General features: G+C 33.1%; 5 protein-coding genes across 6 annotated transcripts; 1 reads left to right on the forward strand and 4 right to left on the reverse strand.

Moving 5' to 3' along the window:
- Positions 1 to 779: 779 nt before the first annotated feature.
- Positions 780 to 6,445, reverse strand: LOC106711273 (mitochondrial import receptor subunit TOM40 homolog 1). Its single transcript, XM_045683707.1, has 8 exons — positions 6,097 to 6,445; positions 5,477 to 5,544; positions 4,846 to 5,037; positions 3,942 to 4,073; positions 3,484 to 3,595; positions 2,622 to 2,698; positions 2,146 to 2,242; positions 780 to 1,133 (listed from the first exon to the last, which is right to left on the reverse strand). The coding sequence occupies exons 1-8, from the start codon at positions 6,224 to 6,226 to the stop codon at positions 994 to 996; spliced, it is 948 nt and encodes a 315-aa protein (XP_045539663.1). The 5' UTR covers positions 6,227 to 6,445; the 3' UTR covers positions 780 to 993.
- A 149-nt stretch (positions 6,446 to 6,594) lies between these two features.
- LOC106711279 (STING ER exit protein) lies at positions 6,595 to 7,598 on the forward strand. The gene has a single exon (XM_014503577.2). The coding sequence runs from the start codon at positions 6,700 to 6,702 to the stop codon at positions 7,348 to 7,350; it is 651 nt and encodes a 216-aa protein (XP_014359063.2). The 5' UTR covers positions 6,595 to 6,699; the 3' UTR covers positions 7,351 to 7,598.
- Positions 7,599 to 7,737: 139 nt separating this feature from the next.
- Positions 7,738 to 9,236, reverse strand: LOC106711291 (carbonyl reductase [NADPH] 1). The gene is made up of 2 exons (XM_014503588.2): positions 8,523 to 9,236; positions 7,738 to 8,045 (listed from the first exon to the last, which is right to left on the reverse strand). The coding sequence occupies exons 1-2, from the start codon at positions 9,154 to 9,156 to the stop codon at positions 7,849 to 7,851; spliced, it is 831 nt and encodes a 276-aa protein (XP_014359074.2). The 5' UTR covers positions 9,157 to 9,236; the 3' UTR covers positions 7,738 to 7,848.
- A 3,965-nt stretch (positions 9,237 to 13,201) lies between these two features.
- Positions 13,202 to 18,507, reverse strand: LOC106711292 (carbonyl reductase [NADPH] 3). 2 transcript variants are annotated; one of them, XM_045683659.1, is made up of 3 exons: positions 18,436 to 18,507; positions 14,340 to 14,973; positions 13,202 to 13,524 (listed from the first exon to the last, which is right to left on the reverse strand). In XM_045683659.1, exons 2-3 carry the CDS (start codon positions 14,971 to 14,973, stop codon positions 13,328 to 13,330), a joined length of 831 nt encoding a protein of 276 aa, XP_045539615.1. In that variant the 5' UTR covers positions 18,436 to 18,507; the 3' UTR covers positions 13,202 to 13,327. The 2 variants fall into 2 exon arrangements, with proteins under 2 accessions (XP_045539615.1, XP_014359075.2); XM_014503589.2 differs by lacking the exon at positions 18,436 to 18,507 and having other exon boundaries at positions 14,340 to 14,998.
- LOC106711293 (carbonyl reductase [NADPH] 1) lies at positions 16,386 to 18,509 on the reverse strand. Its single transcript, XM_014503591.2, has 2 exons — positions 17,802 to 18,509; positions 16,386 to 16,602 (listed from the first exon to the last, which is right to left on the reverse strand). The coding sequence occupies exons 1-2, from the start codon at positions 18,433 to 18,435 to the stop codon at positions 16,409 to 16,411; spliced, it is 828 nt and encodes a 275-aa protein (XP_014359077.2). The 5' UTR covers positions 18,436 to 18,509; the 3' UTR covers positions 16,386 to 16,408.
- Positions 18,510 to 20,076: the final 1,567 nt, after the last annotated feature.

Consider the following 20,076-nt stretch of genomic DNA (forward strand, 5'->3'; position numbering starts at 1 on the left):
GTCTTTTCAGTCCAGACAACGACTTGAACTATAGTGATTTCACGCTTACCCAGATGTGACTATCTATATATATATAAAAGAAAGTCGTGTTAGTTACACTATTTATAACTCAAGAATGGCTGAATCGATTTGACTGAAAATTGGTGGGCAGGTAGCTTAGAACCAGGAAACGGATATAGGATAATTTTTACTCCGTTTTCTATTTTTTATTCCGCGCGGACAGAGTCGCGGGTAAAAGCTAGTTAGATATATTATTAAAAACAGCAGTATATTCAACAACCTTACCATAAAATTCAACTGCATTGACAGAAAAATGAATGACAATTTGTATGTAAGCAGTCATAATCTACCATTATATTTAAACCCGGAGCACTTTAAATTAATTACTGAAAATATTATCAATTTAAACACTCTAAAAATATAGCAAAACACATTCAAATAAACTCCGTAATACATCACATTAGTATATTATTCGAAATGCAATAAAAATAACTATTAAAGACCGATTTAGTTAACTTTTTATATTGCTTCTTTGAATATACTATCCATCCACAATAACATGTTACCTGAACGGATAAAACAGTGGCATTTATATGTATTTACTCATTGCGCTACATAAATTGCATTTCATATATTATTGTGTACATAGCTTTATATATCTTTAAGTAAATATTTAATATTAAAAAATAATAATAGCAGAGTTTGAAAACTTTCAACCATATCTAAAAAAAAGCCAGAACAATTCCAATAAAATACTTTGTCAGAGGTCCAAAATATATAAAATTTACTGACCTGAACTTGATAGATGAAACTAGATTTATCATAGTCAAAGAAATGCCATTTGAATTGTCAAAATCTTCAAAAAAAAACTTCAGAAAAGTAACACCATAGAATAATAAGAGTTATAATTCTGACTTGAATACGAAATAACTTTGGATTCACTGTGTAATGTCACTATAACCACACCAAAAGCACTAATAACACATTAACACACTATCCGATGATCAGTCCGCAACCAAACTTGAACTGCTGCTTGGCCTGATTGGCCATCCCGGATAACGCAAAGCTGAACGGTAATGGCTGTAATTTCTTCTCTAACACTGCACCAATATTCCAATTGGAGTCCACCATACCTGGAATTTGAAATCATTTATTAACTTCATCATCAGCTCACTCTACGTCCCCACCGAGGGGCTCGGAGCCTACCCCAAGTTAGAGGTGACTAGGACATAGACATGGCCAAGTGCGGGTTGACTTCACACATATCATTGAATTTCTTCTCAGATATGTGCAGCATCACGATGTTTTCCTTCAACTTAAGAACGTCGGATAAATGTACATATGTAAATCGAAAAACACAATGTTACATGGCGGGATTCGAACCCAGGACCTGCAGATAGCAAGTCAAGTGATTAACCCCTGAGCCACCGATGCTTTATTAACAAAAAAATATAATATTATGTATGTATAAGTCTATGTGTTCTTCCAGACTATCTTACTAATATTATAAATGCGATTGTTTAGATGGATGTTTATTTGTAGATATCTCCGGAAAGGCTCAACGGATCTTGATGAAATTTGGAACATATCGACGCATATAAACGCTGTAACCCCGAAAGTATGAACTTTACAGGAGAACCAAAAAGCATGCGGTATTTAGCAATGTTGTGTAGTTTGTGCTAACCTATAATAAAATCATTATCGTTTGATAATGGTTCAAATTATTAACGTGTGAAAAACATATTCGCGATTTCAAGGGTTACAGCGTTTATGCTTTCTAGCGTCGATATGTAGAACGTAATCAAGAAGAACAAATAGGCTACTTATTATTATTATTTTAATTCCGTGCAGACGGAGTCGCCGGCGACATCTAGTACTAAATATTCTACATCAGAATTAAATTTCATTGACACCATTGAGCCATTATGTAAGTAACATTAGTAAGATTATTTTTTTTAGTTATCTATTAGAAAAAAAACTAATAAACCAATTGTATCCATAAAGAATGTTTTTTAGTCTAGTAGTACATTTTATATAAAAAAATCACTGGTTTTGTAGCCTCTGGCTAGTACCTAGATGAGGATATGTTTTTATCTCAATATTTCAGCGATGGCAACCTACAGTTCAGTATATGTTTTATCTCACCTCTAAATACAAGATCAGCCTTTGGCACGGTGACCTGATAACCTATCGTGCCCACAGACTCCATGCCTCTGAACGAAGTGTCCATTTCTGCTACAACCTGCATACAGAATAAATATAACTTGAAATCACCCTTCAATAAAATATTTTAATGGAAATGTGGAACAATTCAGAGCAACATCAAAAAAATAATAATTATCTAGTATTTTTTTTATATTATTCAAGCTTTTTTAAAAACCTAAGTCTTCACAATATCTATATATATATAAAAAAGTGGTGTTAGTTACACTATTTATAACTCAAGATCGGTCAAACTGATTTAGCTGAAAATTGATGGGGAGGTAGCTTAGAACTAGGAGACGGACATAGGAATTTTTTTATCTTGTATTTTTATTCCGCGCGGACGGAGTCGCGGGTAAAAGCTAATTAATAATAAAACCTTGTATGGTGAGAAAAATAGTTGAACAAACACAACTTACCTGTAATTGCTCGCTGGCTTGTTTGAAATAACAAATGTGGAAACCAGCAGCGCCCAGTGTCGCAGACACTTCAGAATCTGTAAAAAGTATACATTGGTCGTCAGAAATATTAGACAGAAATATTTCTCAAACTGTTTAACAATCACTTGTCAATCAAAATGCAACAGTATGTGCTGCGTGTGACTGTTATATATTAATGTTTTATTTTCAAAAAAACTTTATAAGTAGCCTATGTGTTTTCCCAGATTATGTTCTACAGTGGTAGACGCCAACAACAACATCAGTTCAGTCATCAGTCAGAAATACCACAACCACAAAAAAGACAGACGTGAAGTGGAAGTAATTCCGCATACAGTTTGATGAGTGTGGTATCGGAGGACTAATTTTAGTCCTCTTTCCCTTCCCACCCTTTTCTTATAGGGAAAGAATGGGAAAGGGAGGCGGATTTGATGAAGGAGGAGATGCATAGGAAGGTTAAATATTCTCTTTTTGTACGTCCTTCGTAGATTGAGGGTAGACAACGCATCTGCAATTGCGCATGTCTATGGACAGCGGTCGCTACGCTATTTCGGCACATTCATGTGGCCGCTTGCTCGTTTGCCACCTTGTAATATATAAAAAAATACATCGATGCCAAATTATCAAGATTCGTTGAGCCGTTCCAGAGATACCATCAAACAAACATCCATCCATCCAAACATTCGCATTTATAACATTAGTGAGATGTAAAGAGGATAGCACAAGATAAAGAAGATTACTGCCCTATCAAGAAAGAGGCCATAATTCTTAAATATCCTACAATTTTTACTTGTACCTTTACATGTTTACAGTGCTAAAATAAATAAAAAACATATATACTCACCGTCCATGGTGTACCGGGCTGCTGCGGAGGCGATTGCGATCTCCCCGCCCATGATCCTGGCGCCCGACTGGTACACCAGCTCAGCGCCCAGAGCCAGTCGCTTTGTCACTGACTTGAATATAAAACTTTACATTAATTATCTCAATCAGACTCTTGTTTATTTTTTAATGGTACAGTTGAACCTGAATAAGCGAGAGTACTAGGTTCCCGATTCATTCTCGCTTATATAGTTTCTCTCTTACATGAGTTTCTCGCTTATGGAGGTTGCAGGTCTGGACAAAGACTCTCACCTATCCAGGTTCTACTGTAATTTAACAACTCTGAATGTGGCAATTATTATTTGTGTGATAACAGTAGGTCATATTTAGTTAGTTTGTATAATTAGTACAATAAAATAAAATCATAGTGGCATGAATTAATACTAATAATAATCTAGTAACAATACAAACAATATCAACCTGTAAATAATGCCCCACAAAGACACTGGACTTGTCGCTGAAGTCTGGCTTGCCCATGGCCACAGCTAGCGTGTAGTCCGACCCTTTGTACTCCACTGTGCCTTGCGTCGCTGTCAACTTGCATTCCTGCACCTATAATGGCAAATGTTATACAGTTCTTTTAAAGTAAATGTAGACTTCCTACTATTATCACAAATGCGAAAGTTCAGATCAGGGATTCCCAAAGTGGTCGATATAGAACTTAAAGCATTGCTAATTCTCACTCTGTCTTCTATTGACCTAAGTCAGAATTAATAATAATAATTGATTTTAAAAGTAGGGAATTTGGCCATAAGGTAACATCAGTAGCCATAGGGTAAAGGCCAGTCTGTGGTACCGGTTCATTTTGGAAAAGGGGGTCACTTGTCCAAAATAGTTTGGGGATCCCTGGTTTAGATGGATGGATGAAAGTTAGAAGGTATCTCCAGAATGGCTAAACGGAACTTGATGAAATTTGGTACAAAAGTAGAACATAGTCTGGAAGTCTTTTTTATTCCATACAGACTGAATCGCGGGTGATATGTTACTAAAGAAATGGAAATTTTAGATGGATGTTTGTTGGTAGGTAACTCCAAGGACAAACATATTTAATAAATTAGTTTAAAATATTGCATAAGCTCCTTACGCACTACAAAAGCTAGTGTGGAATAAATTAAAAATATTGTTTTGACATATTCATGTGCTTGAATTATATATATCTTAGATTCGAGAAAGAAAAATTATTTCAAGTATTTTAATTTAAAAAGAATTCTAAAGCATGGAAACTAACATTGTCAAAAACGATTTTTAATTGAATAAATCTATATTGTGAAAAACTTTTTCTTATCTATCTATATTTAATTTATCCTACTTATTTGTAACATACCTGTGCGGCACCCTTCACTCTTATCTCATTAGTAAGTTGGTGTATTAAGTTAAAGTTGAAATTGCCCGATGGATCTACATCTCCCAACACCACAGGATATGCCTCAGTGGGTGATATTTGCTTTGTACCAATGTATGTCGCACTCAACTTGTACCCATTCTGTGCTGAATTCATTGTAAGGGTGTGTGCCATCTGAAAGTAATAGTGTTTTAAATTTCATTTGCTATAAGTATACATTTTTGTTTATTGTTTTCTTTTAAAGCTTTTGGAACGAAGTTCCTTATCGCGCGTTATGAAAGGGGGCTAGACGGAAAAAATTCTTACGAAAAGTTGTCACGACACTTTTTGCTATATCACCATGGCAACGACGTGACAATATATAACGAAAATTCATAGAAATAAAATGTACTTCTTGTGAAGACTTAAGTTTTTTATTCATAGAATAAACATTGGTTCCTTCACTAATTAATCGAAAGGAACTTCGTTCCATCCGGGTGTCCCAACACACCTCTCAAGTTTTTTTCTTACTTAATATTATAATATGGAGAACTGATCGCCAACCTTCGCTAGTCGAAGAGGCACTTCAAGAAGAAGAATATTATAATGCAATATCACTTATGGTATCCCTTACCTGAAAATGATTTGATATACCCTTATTCACCATAAGTTTACCACCTTCAAAGTTCACTGGCATCACCTCTGAAATTATCAATTGCACAATTTAATAAAAAAAAAAAGCTCATACAATACTATTTGCTCACAATTCAGTTATTTTATCAAATTATAACACTCTGTAGAAATTAGCTTGGGTTTTATATACAAAAGAAACTTGCATCATTAACAGATAAATAGGCAATTGTTGGTTTTGTTGTAAAAGCTTTAATTAACAGTCTCATCACAGTTTTAACTAGAATATTATAGTTACTTTTTATTAACCACCCAAAAGTGTACCTCAGTCTTATCTTATGCAAATAAGTGAAATATCCCATATCACTAGTATGAGTTTAATTAACCCTACAAAGAGTTTAATTTAAATAAAATCTCATATTTATAATCACATATATCAGCTTAAATTAGGCCAAAATGTTTTCAAGTAATATTACATCACAAGATAACCAAACTTTTTAACGATTTCTTTACAGATGTAAGAGCATCAATTTCTGACTTAATAATAAAAATAAATACATTCCCGATATCTTAATTTTTTCTTCATAATACATTAAACCATTTTTGCAGGTCCTTGGTAGTTACCTTTGCTTTTTTTGTGCAATTCATCCAAAGTTCCAGGGTTTTCACGTTTGGTTTCATTTTCTATGTTTAGTTGATCGGTGGGTGTTAGACCTGCATTGGAAACACGGTATCTGCTCGCTATAGCTCCCATTTTATAAACGGATTTGTATTACTTTGACTAAAACGATAAGCAACCGATGCACATGTGCAGTAAAATACAAATCGGTTGAGATGGTCGAATAAAAGACAATCGATGTGAAGTTGACAGTAAGTTACAAAATTACGTTCCATTTCGTTCGCAGTTTTGCACACTTCATTTGTGATGAAGCCTAAAATATTCCAATTTGATATTACTGTTGCAAATTACAGAAGGGGTCTCAAAAAACACACTTTATTTCAAACTATACTGTAAAAGTAAATTCAATTTAAGAATAAGATAAATTCGAAACTTATCAATAACTTAAAACATTTATGGTAATTCTATGTCAAACGTTACTCAAATGTCATTGTCACTTAAGGAATTTCTATATCTAAACTATAGCAAATAGCAATCCATAATTCAATTTTCTGTATAGTTGAAAACAGAACGTAAATTTGAATCTTATAACTTTATAAATCATAATAATGCCTAAAGTAGTATCACGAAGTATAGTCTGTTCGGATACAAAAGACCAGGAAGAATACAATGAAGCGAAACCTTTGCATATATACTACTGCCTTTGTGGGCAAATGTCTCTTATTTTGGATTGTACGATAGACCGATTACCCTTACGTCCAACTGATGAAGCCAGAGTTATAGATGGATCAAAACACGCTCATAAAATCACGGCTGATCCTGACGAAACAGTATATCTGAAAAGAGAGAAAGGTATTGAAAGACAGTACAGATTGAAATGCAAGAAATGTGGAATACCGATCTATTATAAACATAATCAAGATAGTAACATTGTTTTTATAATGCACGAAGCGTTAGTTTCATCAGCGGGAGAAGGAACAATGACAGATATTTACAAACAAGTTGCTTTAGCTCAACCTAAAAAGATTATGGTAACAAAACATACTAAGAACATGGGGAAGTTCAGTTCAGTCACTGTTTCAACTATTGATGAAGAAGAGGATGAGATTGAAGCAAGAGAGGTGGCAGACAGCTATGCAAATAATGCTAGGATTATTGAAAAGCAACTGGAGAGGAAGGGAATGAATAAGAGACAAGCAGAGACACCAGCCAACAGTAGTACAGAGAAAAGAGTTCGGGGAACTTTGATTGATAAATAATTATAATTAATATTTACCTAAACTTTTTACCTTGTTTCTTTTTCTTAAGTGTGGTAACACTGGAATTAAACATGGTAGAGAAGGCTAAAGGACACCAATGTCCAATGCCTTGATAAAAAAAACAATAGTAGAGATGATTTGTTTCAAATAAAATCATGAAAAATATTATATCTCTGTGTTCCAGAGAATCATTATATATTTGCCATTTAAAATATTTTTAAAGAGTTACAAAATAAAAATCATACTGTAAACAAAATATATTTTATTCCTTTAACTGAAACTGTAGAACATTCATGATAAAAATTTAAACATACAACATTTACTGTTGGTTTCTAAGACCAAAATGTCCGTATAAAACATATTGTCATTGTTACTATCTTTGACAAAAAAAGAGATGACATTTTAATGGGGATTTTGGTCTTGGAAACCTATGATAACACACATGATTCAACTTATAACAAAATGCAAGTTTTGTTTGTACCCTTTTAGAAGTGATTTCTATCCAACTATAGGACTGGGTCCATCCCAGTCTATAATCCTCTTATCACACCAGACGTACTGACCACGGACAGAGTCGGGAGCATCCAGTGCAAGGAACAGTGGTGCCACTGCACCTTCATCTATACTAAGTGTGCCTTTGTGTGATGTCATATCTGTGTCTACATAACCAGGGTGTACTGCATTCACTTTTATATCTGGAAATAATAAATAAATTAGATATTTAAATATATAAAAAATTTAAAGCATTTGGTATATTAAGATCTGCGTAATAAAATGCATCTACTCATAAACTTCGGTTAAAATGTAGATTACGTACGGTCAATGGTGAATAGTTTTGTCTAAGGACTTACTAGCCAAAGTCAAAAAGTTGCGGAAATTCGTAGATTTTTAGTTATTGAATAAATTAAATCGTATTTTAGGTTAGATTTTCCACTACTACTACCATAATCTAAATTATAGCCTTATCTCACTCACAAGGTGTCAAGTTTTTAAGGCGGGCCGCCTGCCATTTTTAATTAATGGTGAAGGCTATGCGCAGAAAGACGATATTTTCCATACCTATCCATCCATCCATCTGCCAAATCTACTTCCAATACCCATCATTTCCTTATAAACATTATAGTTACAGGATCAAACACTGTCAAAACTTTAATATATATTTATCATCTTACCTCTATCATTAAGTTGACGTTGTTGTATTTTTGTCAAAGCTGTTAATCCAACTTTAGACACAACATATGAGGAGTTAGCCCACTTATCAGAGTGAATTCCTTGTTTAACATCCTCAATAAACTGATTCATCAGCTCAGAAAGCTCGGGAATAGTAAGTTTCGGGTCATTCAAACGGTTTCTCAAACTCTCGCTCTTTATGTGACTCAAATGCCCGAGAAAACTTGAAATATTCACAACTCTAGCACCGTTTCGAAGTATAGGAAATAATACTTCGCATGTTGTAAGTACTGAGAAGTAATTAACTCTTAAAGTTTCCGCTGCTTTTACAGCTAGCGACTCTTTAGCGTCGTCTTTAAAAGCAATACCAGCATTATTTACCAAGACATCGATTCCTCCGTATTTTTCTTTTATAAAATCTCTGAAAACTTCAACACTTTCCTTGTCACTTACATCCAATTGATGATAAAGCGGACTTAAACCTTCTTTATTGAGTTCCGAAACCGCTTTTTTACCGCGTTCCTCGTCTCTTGATGTTAAATATACATCACCTTCGAAACGCTTGCAAAGACCGCGTACAATAGCAAAGCCTATACCTTTGTTTCCACCAGTCACTACCGCTACTTTACTCGCCATGTTAATAAAAAATAAACTAAATTCTTAACAAAATATCACAATGACCGCGGAATTCAAAGGTTTTTATACAAAATGATAGCAAAAAAAAAAGATCTGGTGTTACCATGCACAGAAGTAAAAATTGCTTAAAATATAACAAATAGTTTGGATAAAAGAGGGTAGTCTTACTTTAGTTAATTTTTTCTGATTTCAAAAAGACAAAGTTGCAAATCCAAACTAGTGTTGATTGTATCTTTTAATTGATGTGAATTAACTTCTGTAGGCAACCAGGCAGGCTGGTGGTACTGAGTTTAATACATAACTACGGATCGTTGTGAAAATAATATTCAATATTTTAGATTTATTTTTAAATTTTAGATTTATATTTAAATGTATGTAATGTGATGAGGTAGATAGGCATCTTCGGGACCTACAGGTCCGAGACTGGGTCGGGACGGCGCGGGATCGGTGAAAGTGGAGACTTTTGTTGTTGGAGGCCAAGGCCTACTTTAGGTCACTGCGTCACCCTAGTTAGTTATTTTTAAATGTTTTATTAGATTCCTCCATAAATTTGATGAAATCCTATAGTGGGCAACATTAGTCATTGAGTCATGTCAGAATAAACAAACCGTTTAAAGTACAATTTGTACAATTCAAAAAATTGGAATGTCATCATGAGATATAAAAAAAGATTTCGCGTACATTTGTGTTAATTTACTTACACGAAATGTAAACTGTACTATGTAATTTTTTTGTTTGTTTGGCTCCAAATCCAAGTTTGTTTCGGGTAATCTGTGAATCGGTTTTACCGATTGTGACGGGAGTTTTACTGGAATGGAATGTAGAGGTTTTCAAATATGTGGATGATTCGGGACATCGCTGCACAGAACATAATTTTAGGCGAAGCGGGTAGTTAAGGGATGCAAGGGGAAGGCACTGTGATGTGTGTGGGATTTTAGGCTACTTTTTCAATTCCGTGCTGACGATGTCGAGCGACCGCTATTGTATATTGCCTGCAGTACTAAATACAGTCATCTATTTATTCAAGCATACTTAACCTTGTATGTAATAACTTTTTTCTTTTAAAACGATAACAATTTACAAAGGCACGTCAAAAAAGTTCATTAAAAATTGTTGTAAATGATTGATTCAGTTTAATATATTTTTAAAACATTTGATTAAATGAAAAAACAACTCTGTCTCTCTCGCTTTCACGCTAAAACTACTGAACCAATTGAAATTAAATTTTGTACAAAGATAGTCTAGAGCCTGAGAAAAGACATTAAACTACTTTTTAAATGGAAAAAAAGGGTTTGAAAGTGGTTCAAAGAGGGAATGGGAAACAATACGGAAGTATCATGAATTTTACAGTTAGAAGCTTGACACTTATTTTTAGTCTGTTAATTTGATATAAATTATTATGACATACAAAATTAGTTAAATTTTTACTCTTAAGGGAGCAAAATAACAATAGGAGATGAAAGTTTTGTATGGAAATATGTAAGGTTTATGAGAATGTTTCGTAAGTTTGATATGTTTTGATCAAAGGTGGGCATTAACTCGTTAATCCGTTAATCGTTAATTAACGAAGTTAACATTTTCCTTAACGGATTAACTTTTAAGTTAAATTCAAAAAGTGTTAACGCTCTTGTTAACTTCCGTTAAATTCTACTTCCGTTAATTTAGTCCGTTAATTGTTACAATAGACACTTATTGACGTGTTGTCATTTTATTTAAATTAAGCATCAGGCTACATTCGTAAGTTCGGCTATGTTCGGGGACCGTCGGCGAGTCGAATGGTGACCGAGAACGAGAGAGAACGAGCGAGTGTGACGCATGTCATACAATACACCGAGCGGCCGGGAAAGACGTGATCAAAAGAGTACCGCAGAATCCTTGTTAGAAAATAGTGACGATTTAACCAAACTTACCTCTATCAAGTATTGCGAAGTTTAGGCGCTAGACACCTTCAAAGTTTATTAATTATTTCACATTTACACAAATATCTCGAAAAGTCTATATTACATTTTATTCACATTAAAACTGGTTTGCATTTATTTAACATCACTTTTTTTTAAAACAAGACTTTGTAATAAAATGTTTACTCTTAATACAACAATTATACACTTTGTGTTATACATGAGACGAAAAATCTATTGAAAAAGATAAACTCTGCGTTGAATTCCAATCAAAATAATCGAGTGTGCATTACTCTTCAACGTCATACCTAAAATACAACTAAACTTTGTTGCAGACAAAAATGTTGGAGTTTAAAGACAACAAAAAATATTAAAAAAAAATAGTTTATGGTTCATTTGAAAAAGCGTACAAATAGGATTTTTTTTGTCATTGCGTAGATAAGAAACAAACAATGAAAAATAAATTTAAAAATTCGAAAGACGAAATGTGCACGCAATAAACGTTCCTCAAAAACAAAAGGGATTTAGGTGTTTATTACCGTCGTTTGTTTTTTTGGGGCTTCTTCATAGTCGAAACGAAACGAAAAATAATTTTTAATTTTAAAAATATGAACAAAGGATCAAATGGACAGCCGCACAGAGAATGCGATAACGAACTCGATGGATTTATGGCCCCAACCCTTCTAATGGTTGGGGATGCACGTGCGCTGCGCAAAGACAAGATAGATGCTAGAAGTAATCGAAGGCATCTCAGTCGTATAGTTTGATGCGTTGAGATGTATCACTGGATTGGTTATATAGTTTATTTATCAATGCTATAATAAGGTTCCTTTGATGTTAGAAGTTTTATTAATAAATCTATATTAATAAATAAAAAATAAGTAAAAAATAATAAGTCTGTTCGTGGGTCCTTAGCTAAAATAAAAAAATATTACCAAATTATACAGAAAATTAAATGTTCAGTTGTTGGAGCATGAGCAAATGAATATATGGGTGCAAATAGTAACAAATAAATGTAAATACTGCATAAAAGTTTTGATTGTTTTCTTTTGAATATTATCACATGTCTCACTGTTTAATTGAAAATTTGTGTTGTCTAAATTTAGTTAGCTCTCTAATTCCGTGACGTCGGATTGTCGATAAAAAAATTGACTGAAAAAGTCAATTGTCCATCATTGTCAGTGTAGTATATAAGTGTGTGTAACTAGTGCATGCTATGTCATTAGTATGGTACAGGCATTACATCGCTCCTATTGTCTCAATTTTATTTTAGTATATTATATAACTAAACTATAGATAGGATTAGCGATCGCCCGAGATTTTGTAAGCGCAGTACAAAAATAGCCTAAGTTCTATTGAAAGTCTCGACAAAATCGGCCCATACGATTCGGAGATTATTCATATGACCATTTCCCGCTTGGGCCCTATACTCGTACATTAACTTTAACTGTTAACTTTAACTTGCGTTAAATTTTCGTAAATTAAACGCTTTAACGATTAACGAAGTTAAATTTTTATTTAACGAATTAACGATTAACGAAGTTAACTTTTTGATTAACTGTGCCCACCTATGGTTTTGATGTAATTTTAATAATTTTAAATAAAATAATTAGCCTTAATAATTTAACTGCTACCCGAAAACAGTATTTCACGCGGACGAGCACAGCTAGTTTATATTTGTGATTATAAATATATTTTTTTAGTGTTTAAATGAATGTTTAAAAAAATTGTTTGTTTTATATTTTGTTATTAAGACCATAAGTTTGTTGTTTTGTTTTAATATACTTACTTAATTTTATTTTTTATTCTATTTTTTTTTTTTGACAATTAGTGTTTAGGAAATATCTATTGTATTTCTATGTTTTCCCTGTAATTTAAAGATTTTTTCGGAAAATCGACTAAAATCTATTATTTAATCTTTAAAAATCGATTTTCGACTAGTCGATTATTATCATCAACCGAAAATCGATTTTTAACTATAGAATACTATTAAAAATTACTAAATAAATAAAATACAATAATATTGTAAAACAAATACATTTTATTCCTTTTACTGAAAAAAAAAAAATTGTAAAACGTTAATGTACAAACTTTAAACTTACAACATTAACTGTTGGTTTCTGAGACCAAAATGTCTGTATAAAATATATTGTCATCCTTGTTATCTTTGACAAAAAAGAGATGGCATTTTAATGGGGATTTTGGTCTTGAAAACCCACGATAACACACATGATTCAACTTATAACAAAATGCAAGTTTTTTAGAAGTGATTTCTATCCAACTATAGGACTGGGTCCATCCCAGTCTACAATCCTCTTGTCACACCAGACGTACTGACCACGGACAGAGTCAGGAGCATCCAGTGCAAGGAACAGTGGTGCCACCGCACCCTCATCTATACTAAGTGTGCCTTTGTGTGATGTCATATCTGTGTCTACATAACCAGGGTGTACTGCATTCACTTTTATATCTGGAAATAAAAAAAAATCAGATATTTAAAAGAAATATAGCATTTAATCACTAAAGTAATTATCACAGGTGTGCACAGTTAATCGAATAGTTAACTTCGTTAATTAAAAAATTAACTTCGTTAATCGTTGATTCGTTAATTAAAAAGTTAACTTCGTAAATCGTTAAAGCGTTACGTTCTCGAAAATTTAACGCAAGTTAAAGTTATTCGTTAAAAGTTAACCACAAAAGAATTATACTGCTTTTGGGCTGAGAGAAATAGGTAAAACAAGTGAAAAGAAGATCTTTTGATGACTCTTGATAATATGCACGAATTGCAATCACTTTTGTAAATTGAATTTACAATTTCATACTTATTGTGGCGACACTTGTTCACATATTAATTTCACTATTCATTCTCTTACACATTAATTCGGTCTTTTCACACTTGATTATTTTGATTGCAATTGAACCTGAAGTCAGTTAGTGGTATTTGTATCTCAAGTATTAGACCAAGTTTAAAAGTATCAACTCGTTCGTTCACCATTCGACTCACTGATAGTCGCCGAACATAGCTGAACTAACGAGCATGGCGAGGCGCGTTATTTAAACATTATGACAGCACGTTTCCAAGTTTCTAATGAAGTTGAGTTAAACGGATGTTAACAAAAGCGTTAAAACTTTTTAAAGTTAACTTAAAAGTTTATCCGTTAAGCAAAATGTTAACTTCGTTAATTAACGATTAACGGATTATCGAGTTAATGCCCACCTTTGCTTATAAATATTATAGTTGCAGGATCTAACACTGTCAAAACTTTAATACATTTACCATCTTACCTTTATCATTAAGTTGACGTTGTTGTATTTTTGTCAAAGCTGTTAATCCAACTTTAGACACAACATATGAGGAGTTACCCCATTTATCGGAATGAATTCCTTGTTTAACGTCCTCAATGTACTGATTCATCAGCTCAGAAAGCTCGGGAATAGTAAGCTTCGGGTCCTTCAAACGGTTTCTTAAACTCTCGCTCTTTATGAGACTCAAATGTCCGGCTAAACTTGAAATATTCACAACTCTAGCACCGTTGCGAAGTATAGGAAATAATACTTCGCATGTTGTAAGCACTGAGAAGTAATTAACTCTTAAAGTTTCCGCTGCTTGGACAGCTAGCGACTCTTTAGCGTCGACTTTAAAAGCAATAGCAGCGTTATTTACCAAGACATCAATTCCTCCATATTTCTGTTTGATAAAATCTCTGAAAACTTCAACACTTTCCTTGTCACTTATATCCAATTGATGATAAAGCGGACTTAAACCTTCTTTATTGAGTTCCGATACCGCTTTTTTACCGCGTTCCTCGTCTCGTGATGTTAAATATACATCACCTTCGAAACGCTTGCAAAGGCCGCGTACAATAGCAAAGCCTATACCTTTGTTTCCACCAGTTACTACCGCCACTTTACTCGCCATGTTTACAAAAAATAAACTAAATTCTTAACAACGTATAACAATGACCGCGGAATTCAAAGGTTTTTATATAAAATGATAGGAAAAAAAAGAGATCTGGTGTTACCATGCACAGAAGTAAAAATTGCTTAATATATAAATGTAATAATTTTGATAAAAAAGGGTAAAGAGGTCTTATTTCAATAGTTTTGTGAACTAATCTTTCAATTGCTGTGAATAATCTTCTGTAGGTGCTTCGATTGTTATACTGAGATATACATCTACGGAATGCGGTGAAAAATATTAAATTTAAAATGGTTTATATTATGACTCCTCCATAATTTAGATGAAATCCTATAGTGGGCAACATTAGTCATTAGAATATCTCAGATAATTATCTGTCAGGTATGATATGCCGGAAAAGCGGATTTAATAACCTGTCTAAAGTACAATTCATAAAATTGGAGTGTCATCATGAGATATAAAAGAGATTTCGCGTACATGATGTGTTTGTTTAACTTATACGAAAAACTAATCTATGTAAAAATTTTGTCTGGCCCCAAATCCAAGTTTGTTTCGTGAAATCTCTGAATCGGTTTGACCGATTGTGACGGGAGTTTTACTGGAATGGAATGTAGAGGTTTTCAAATATGTCGATGATTCGGGACATCGCTGCACAGAACATAATTTTAGGCGTAGCTGTGAGTTAAGGGATACAAGGGGAAGGCACTGCGTTGCGCGTGGATGACCTTCACCAGCCAAAACTTGCATAAAAACGGACATTTGATGTGTGTGGGATTTTAGGCTACTTTTTCAATTCCGTGCTAACGATGTCGGGCGACTGCTCTTGTATAATTGCCTGCAGTACTGAATACAGTCATTTATTTATTCAAGCATACTTAACCTTGGAATTGATAACTTTTTGTCCTTTAAAATGATAACAATTTACAAAGGCGATAATAAACAAGTTACAAACGTGTACTTAATTTATTATTAATATCTTCACTTTTTATCTGGTTTCTTTTTATTTAGTCTGGTAACACTGGGGTAAAACAATTGATTGATTTATTTAAGGATAAAATCATGAAACATATTTTACACAATAAATATTCCAGAGAATCTTTAATATTTGCCATTTAAAATACTATTAAAAATTACAAAATAAATAAAATACATTAATATTGTAAACAAAATATATTTTTATTCCTTTTACCGAAAAAAATAAATTGTAAAATATTAACATACAAACTTTAAACTTAGAACATTTACTGTTGGCTTCCGAGACCAAAAAGTCTGTATAAAAACATATTGTCATCCTTGTTAATATCTTTGACAAAAAAAGAGATGACATTTTAATGGGGATTTTGGTCTTAGAAACCCATGATAACACACATAATCAAACTTATAACAAAATGCAAGCATTATAAAAACTGATTTAAATTTTTAACAGTGTTTTCTATCAATCTTTAAGCTTTGGTCCATCCCAGTCTACAATCCTCTTGTCACACCAGACATACTGACCACGGACAGAGTCAGGAGCATCCAGTGCAAGAAATAGAGGTGCCACCGCACCCTCATCTATACTCAGCCTGCCTTTGTGTGATGTCATATCTGTGTCTACATAACCAGGGTGTACTGCATTCACTTTTATATCTGGAAATAAAAATTAGATATTTAAAAAAAAAAATTGACAGCATCTTGTCACTACGTTATTAGTAAAGTAAGATTTGCATAATAAAATGCATCTATTCATTATATCCTTGGCCTTAACCTACGCACATTAGGTCAGCAGCACACAAGATTTTATAAACCTTAAGGTTTTGGCTTATTTTTTTATGGCCAGCCACCTGCTTGTCAATAATCCTACTTCGGTTGAACATATTAAATTAAATACGATATAAACTAAATAGTTAAAAATTACTTATAAAAATATATAAACAATAAACATGGGACCTATCTGCAAGCACTTCTTTTCAATTAAAATAATTTTTATCAAAATCGGAGCACCAGCGGAGCTTTGTGGTAACACACATAAAAAAATACAGAATTGATAACCTCCTTCTTTTTGAAGTCGGCTAATAAAATAGAATACAACTTTAAGCTCAACTTTTATAAAACGCATCTACTATACAAAGAATAAATTAAGTCACATCATACCAGTACAATACTTCATAAAAAAAGTGAACTCGGGCTGCGAGTTAGAGGCTGAGTATTTTTAAGTGTACAGCTTATTTATAACTCACATAAATTAAACTTTTTTTTTTTTATAAGCTAATAAGCAGATAAACAGTATTTCTTTGTGTTAAAGAGTATATGCGTAAGAAGGGGTGAATTCAGATATGACGGCTAATAGAGATGTATGGAGGAGTACATACTGTGCCGACCCTACATAGAAAAAAGGCCAGGTTGATGATGATGAGTAAGCAGATACCTGAATTTGCCAAAGTAACAGTGTCCTATACCCACCTTTAATCAATGGTGAAGATGACACACAAAGAGGATATTTTCCATACCTACCCATACCCTCATCTGCCAAATCTACCACGCATACCCATCAGGCATAATTAGGCATTGTGGGTTAAAATTAGTCATGCACAATAATCAAATGAAATGCAGAATTGCTTCCCCTTTAAGTCTATCTTGTGTGTTGATGTTGTATTTTACCTATTAATGTGCACTCAACAAATATTACTGTTACCAGAATTATCACTGTCAAAACTTTAATATTTTTACCATAATTTTTGGTAACTCATCTGCAATTACTGATGTCTAAGGGCAGCGGTTGCTCGCTATTTAGGCGGACTAAAGTGGGATTACTTGGTTGCCACATTATGATACAAAAAAAATCTTACCTCTGTCATTAAGTTGACGTTGTTGTATTTTTGTCAAAGCTGTTAATCCAACTTTAGACACGACATATGAGGAGTTAGCCCACTTATCAGAATGAATTCCTTGTTTAGCATCATCAATGTACTGATTCATCAGCTCAGAAAGCTCGGGAATAGTAAGCTTTGGGTCTTTCAAACGGTTTCTCAAACTCTCGCTCTTGATGTGACTCAAATGTCCGGCGGAACTCGAAACATTCACCACTCTAGCACCGTTTCGAAGTATAGGAAATAATACTTCGCATGTTGTAAGTACTGAGAAATAATTAACTCTCAAAGTTTCCGCTGCTTTTACAGCTACCGACTCTTTAGCGTTGACTTTAAAAGCAATAGCAGCATTATTTACCAAGACATCAATTCCTCCGTATTTCTGTTTGATATAATCTCTGAAAACTTCAACACTTTCCTTGACAGTTATATCTAATTTATGATAAAGCGGACTTAAACCTTCTTTATTGAGTTCCGATACCGCTTTTTTACCGCGTTCCTCGTCTCGTGATGTTAAATACACATCACCTTCGAAACGCTTGCAAAGGCCGCGTACAATAGCAAAGCCTATACCTTTGTTTCCACCAGTTACTACCGCCACTTTACTCGTCATGTTAACAAAAAATAAACTAAATTCTTAACAAAATATCAGAATCACCGCGAAATGCAAAGGTTTTTATACAAAATGACAGCAGAAAAAAAATCTTTGGTGTTCCCATGCACATAAGTAAAAATTGCTTAATATGTAATTGTAATAATTTTGATAGGTAAGGTCTTTAAGGTAAATTTTGAAGCTTAGGTAGGGCTGAGCTGTAGGCTTCTACCGGGGTCCATGGGTGGCGGATCATGGAATGGATGTTTAAACTAACGAAAAAACGATCGAAAAAGTTAAAAAATTAACCGTACTACAGCGCATGAAGAAAAAACTAAAGATGCTATATACAATAAAGAAAAGGAAGCTGGAATATTTAGGCCATGTAATGCGAAACAGAAAATATGAACTGCTGCAGCTCATCGTCCAGGGGAAGATTCAGGGAAGGCGAAGTGTTGGACGAAGAAGGATGTCCTGGCTAAAATTCCTACGCCAGTGGTTCGAAAAAGCATCCGTTCGTTATTCAGAGCCGCGGTTTCGAGAATGCAGATAGCCTTGATGGTCGCCGACCTTAGCGAGAACAAGAATAATTTTGATAAACAAGGGTAAAGAGGTTCTTTAATTTTATATCAAAATAATTTGTTTGATTTTTCCATAATTTAGACAAAATCCTACAATGGGCAACATTAGTCATTGAGTTATCCGTCAGGACTGATATGCCGCGAAAGCGGTTTAAACAACAAGTTTAGATAAACCGAATGTGCTTAACCTGTTTTATAATTTAATTTATCTGTATATATAATATTAATGAAATCGGTGTAACATCTGTATGTAACATCGAAAAAAAAATTTGGTATACAAGATTTGTGCTGCGTAATGAAAAACCAATTTTTTATTTTTTTGCATATCTGCCTACATTTTTATATTTTTCTTTTCTTTTTGTACAAAATTGTATCAGTGAAAAATATATATTGTTCCAAGTGAGTGCTAATCGTTTCTTTTTGCTTTTTTTTCAATTATTTTCTAAATTATTCCAAATTACTCGCTCGTGCCTTTCTTCCTCTACACCTCCCTTACTATCAGTACTGAAATATCAAAAAACATACGCTAATTGACTTTGAAAAAAAAGAATGAATATTTGGATGGAATTTCCCGCTTAAACCAGTAACGACAATAAACAAAAAAAGATGATTTTCAGATTTTTGAAATAAAATAAAACACATTATTCAATATATTTATTTAATATTTTTAAGGCACTTAAGTACAATCGTCAAAAAATACATATTTATTTTACTACGTAAATTACATTTGACAGTTCCTTATTTAATAATTTTAACTATATTTTTTTAAATAGTTCCCCCTTACGCATTAACGTCTATGTAATAAAAATAGATTTTTATTATTATCTTCACAGACAAAAATAGTAATTTAAATTGAAAAGTTAAAAAAAATCAGTATTCGGAAAAACATGGCAATGTTTCTGGAAAATTAAAGTTGTAGCAATATTGAAAAAAAAAATTTGCTTTCTTACATTTGCGTAAACCTTAAATTCTATTTTTTTTTAAGTTAACGATATTATTATTTAAATTCTTTAAACTTAAAATTAAACTAAACTAAATAGAAAATATTAAACGTTTTGAGCATATTTTCTAGAATTATTTA

The sequence above is a fragment of the Papilio machaon genome, chromosome 23, assembly GCF_912999745.1.
Source record: "Papilio machaon chromosome 23, ilPapMach1.1, whole genome shotgun sequence".
NCBI classification, from domain to species: Eukaryota; Metazoa; Arthropoda; class Insecta; order Lepidoptera; family Papilionidae; genus Papilio; species Papilio machaon.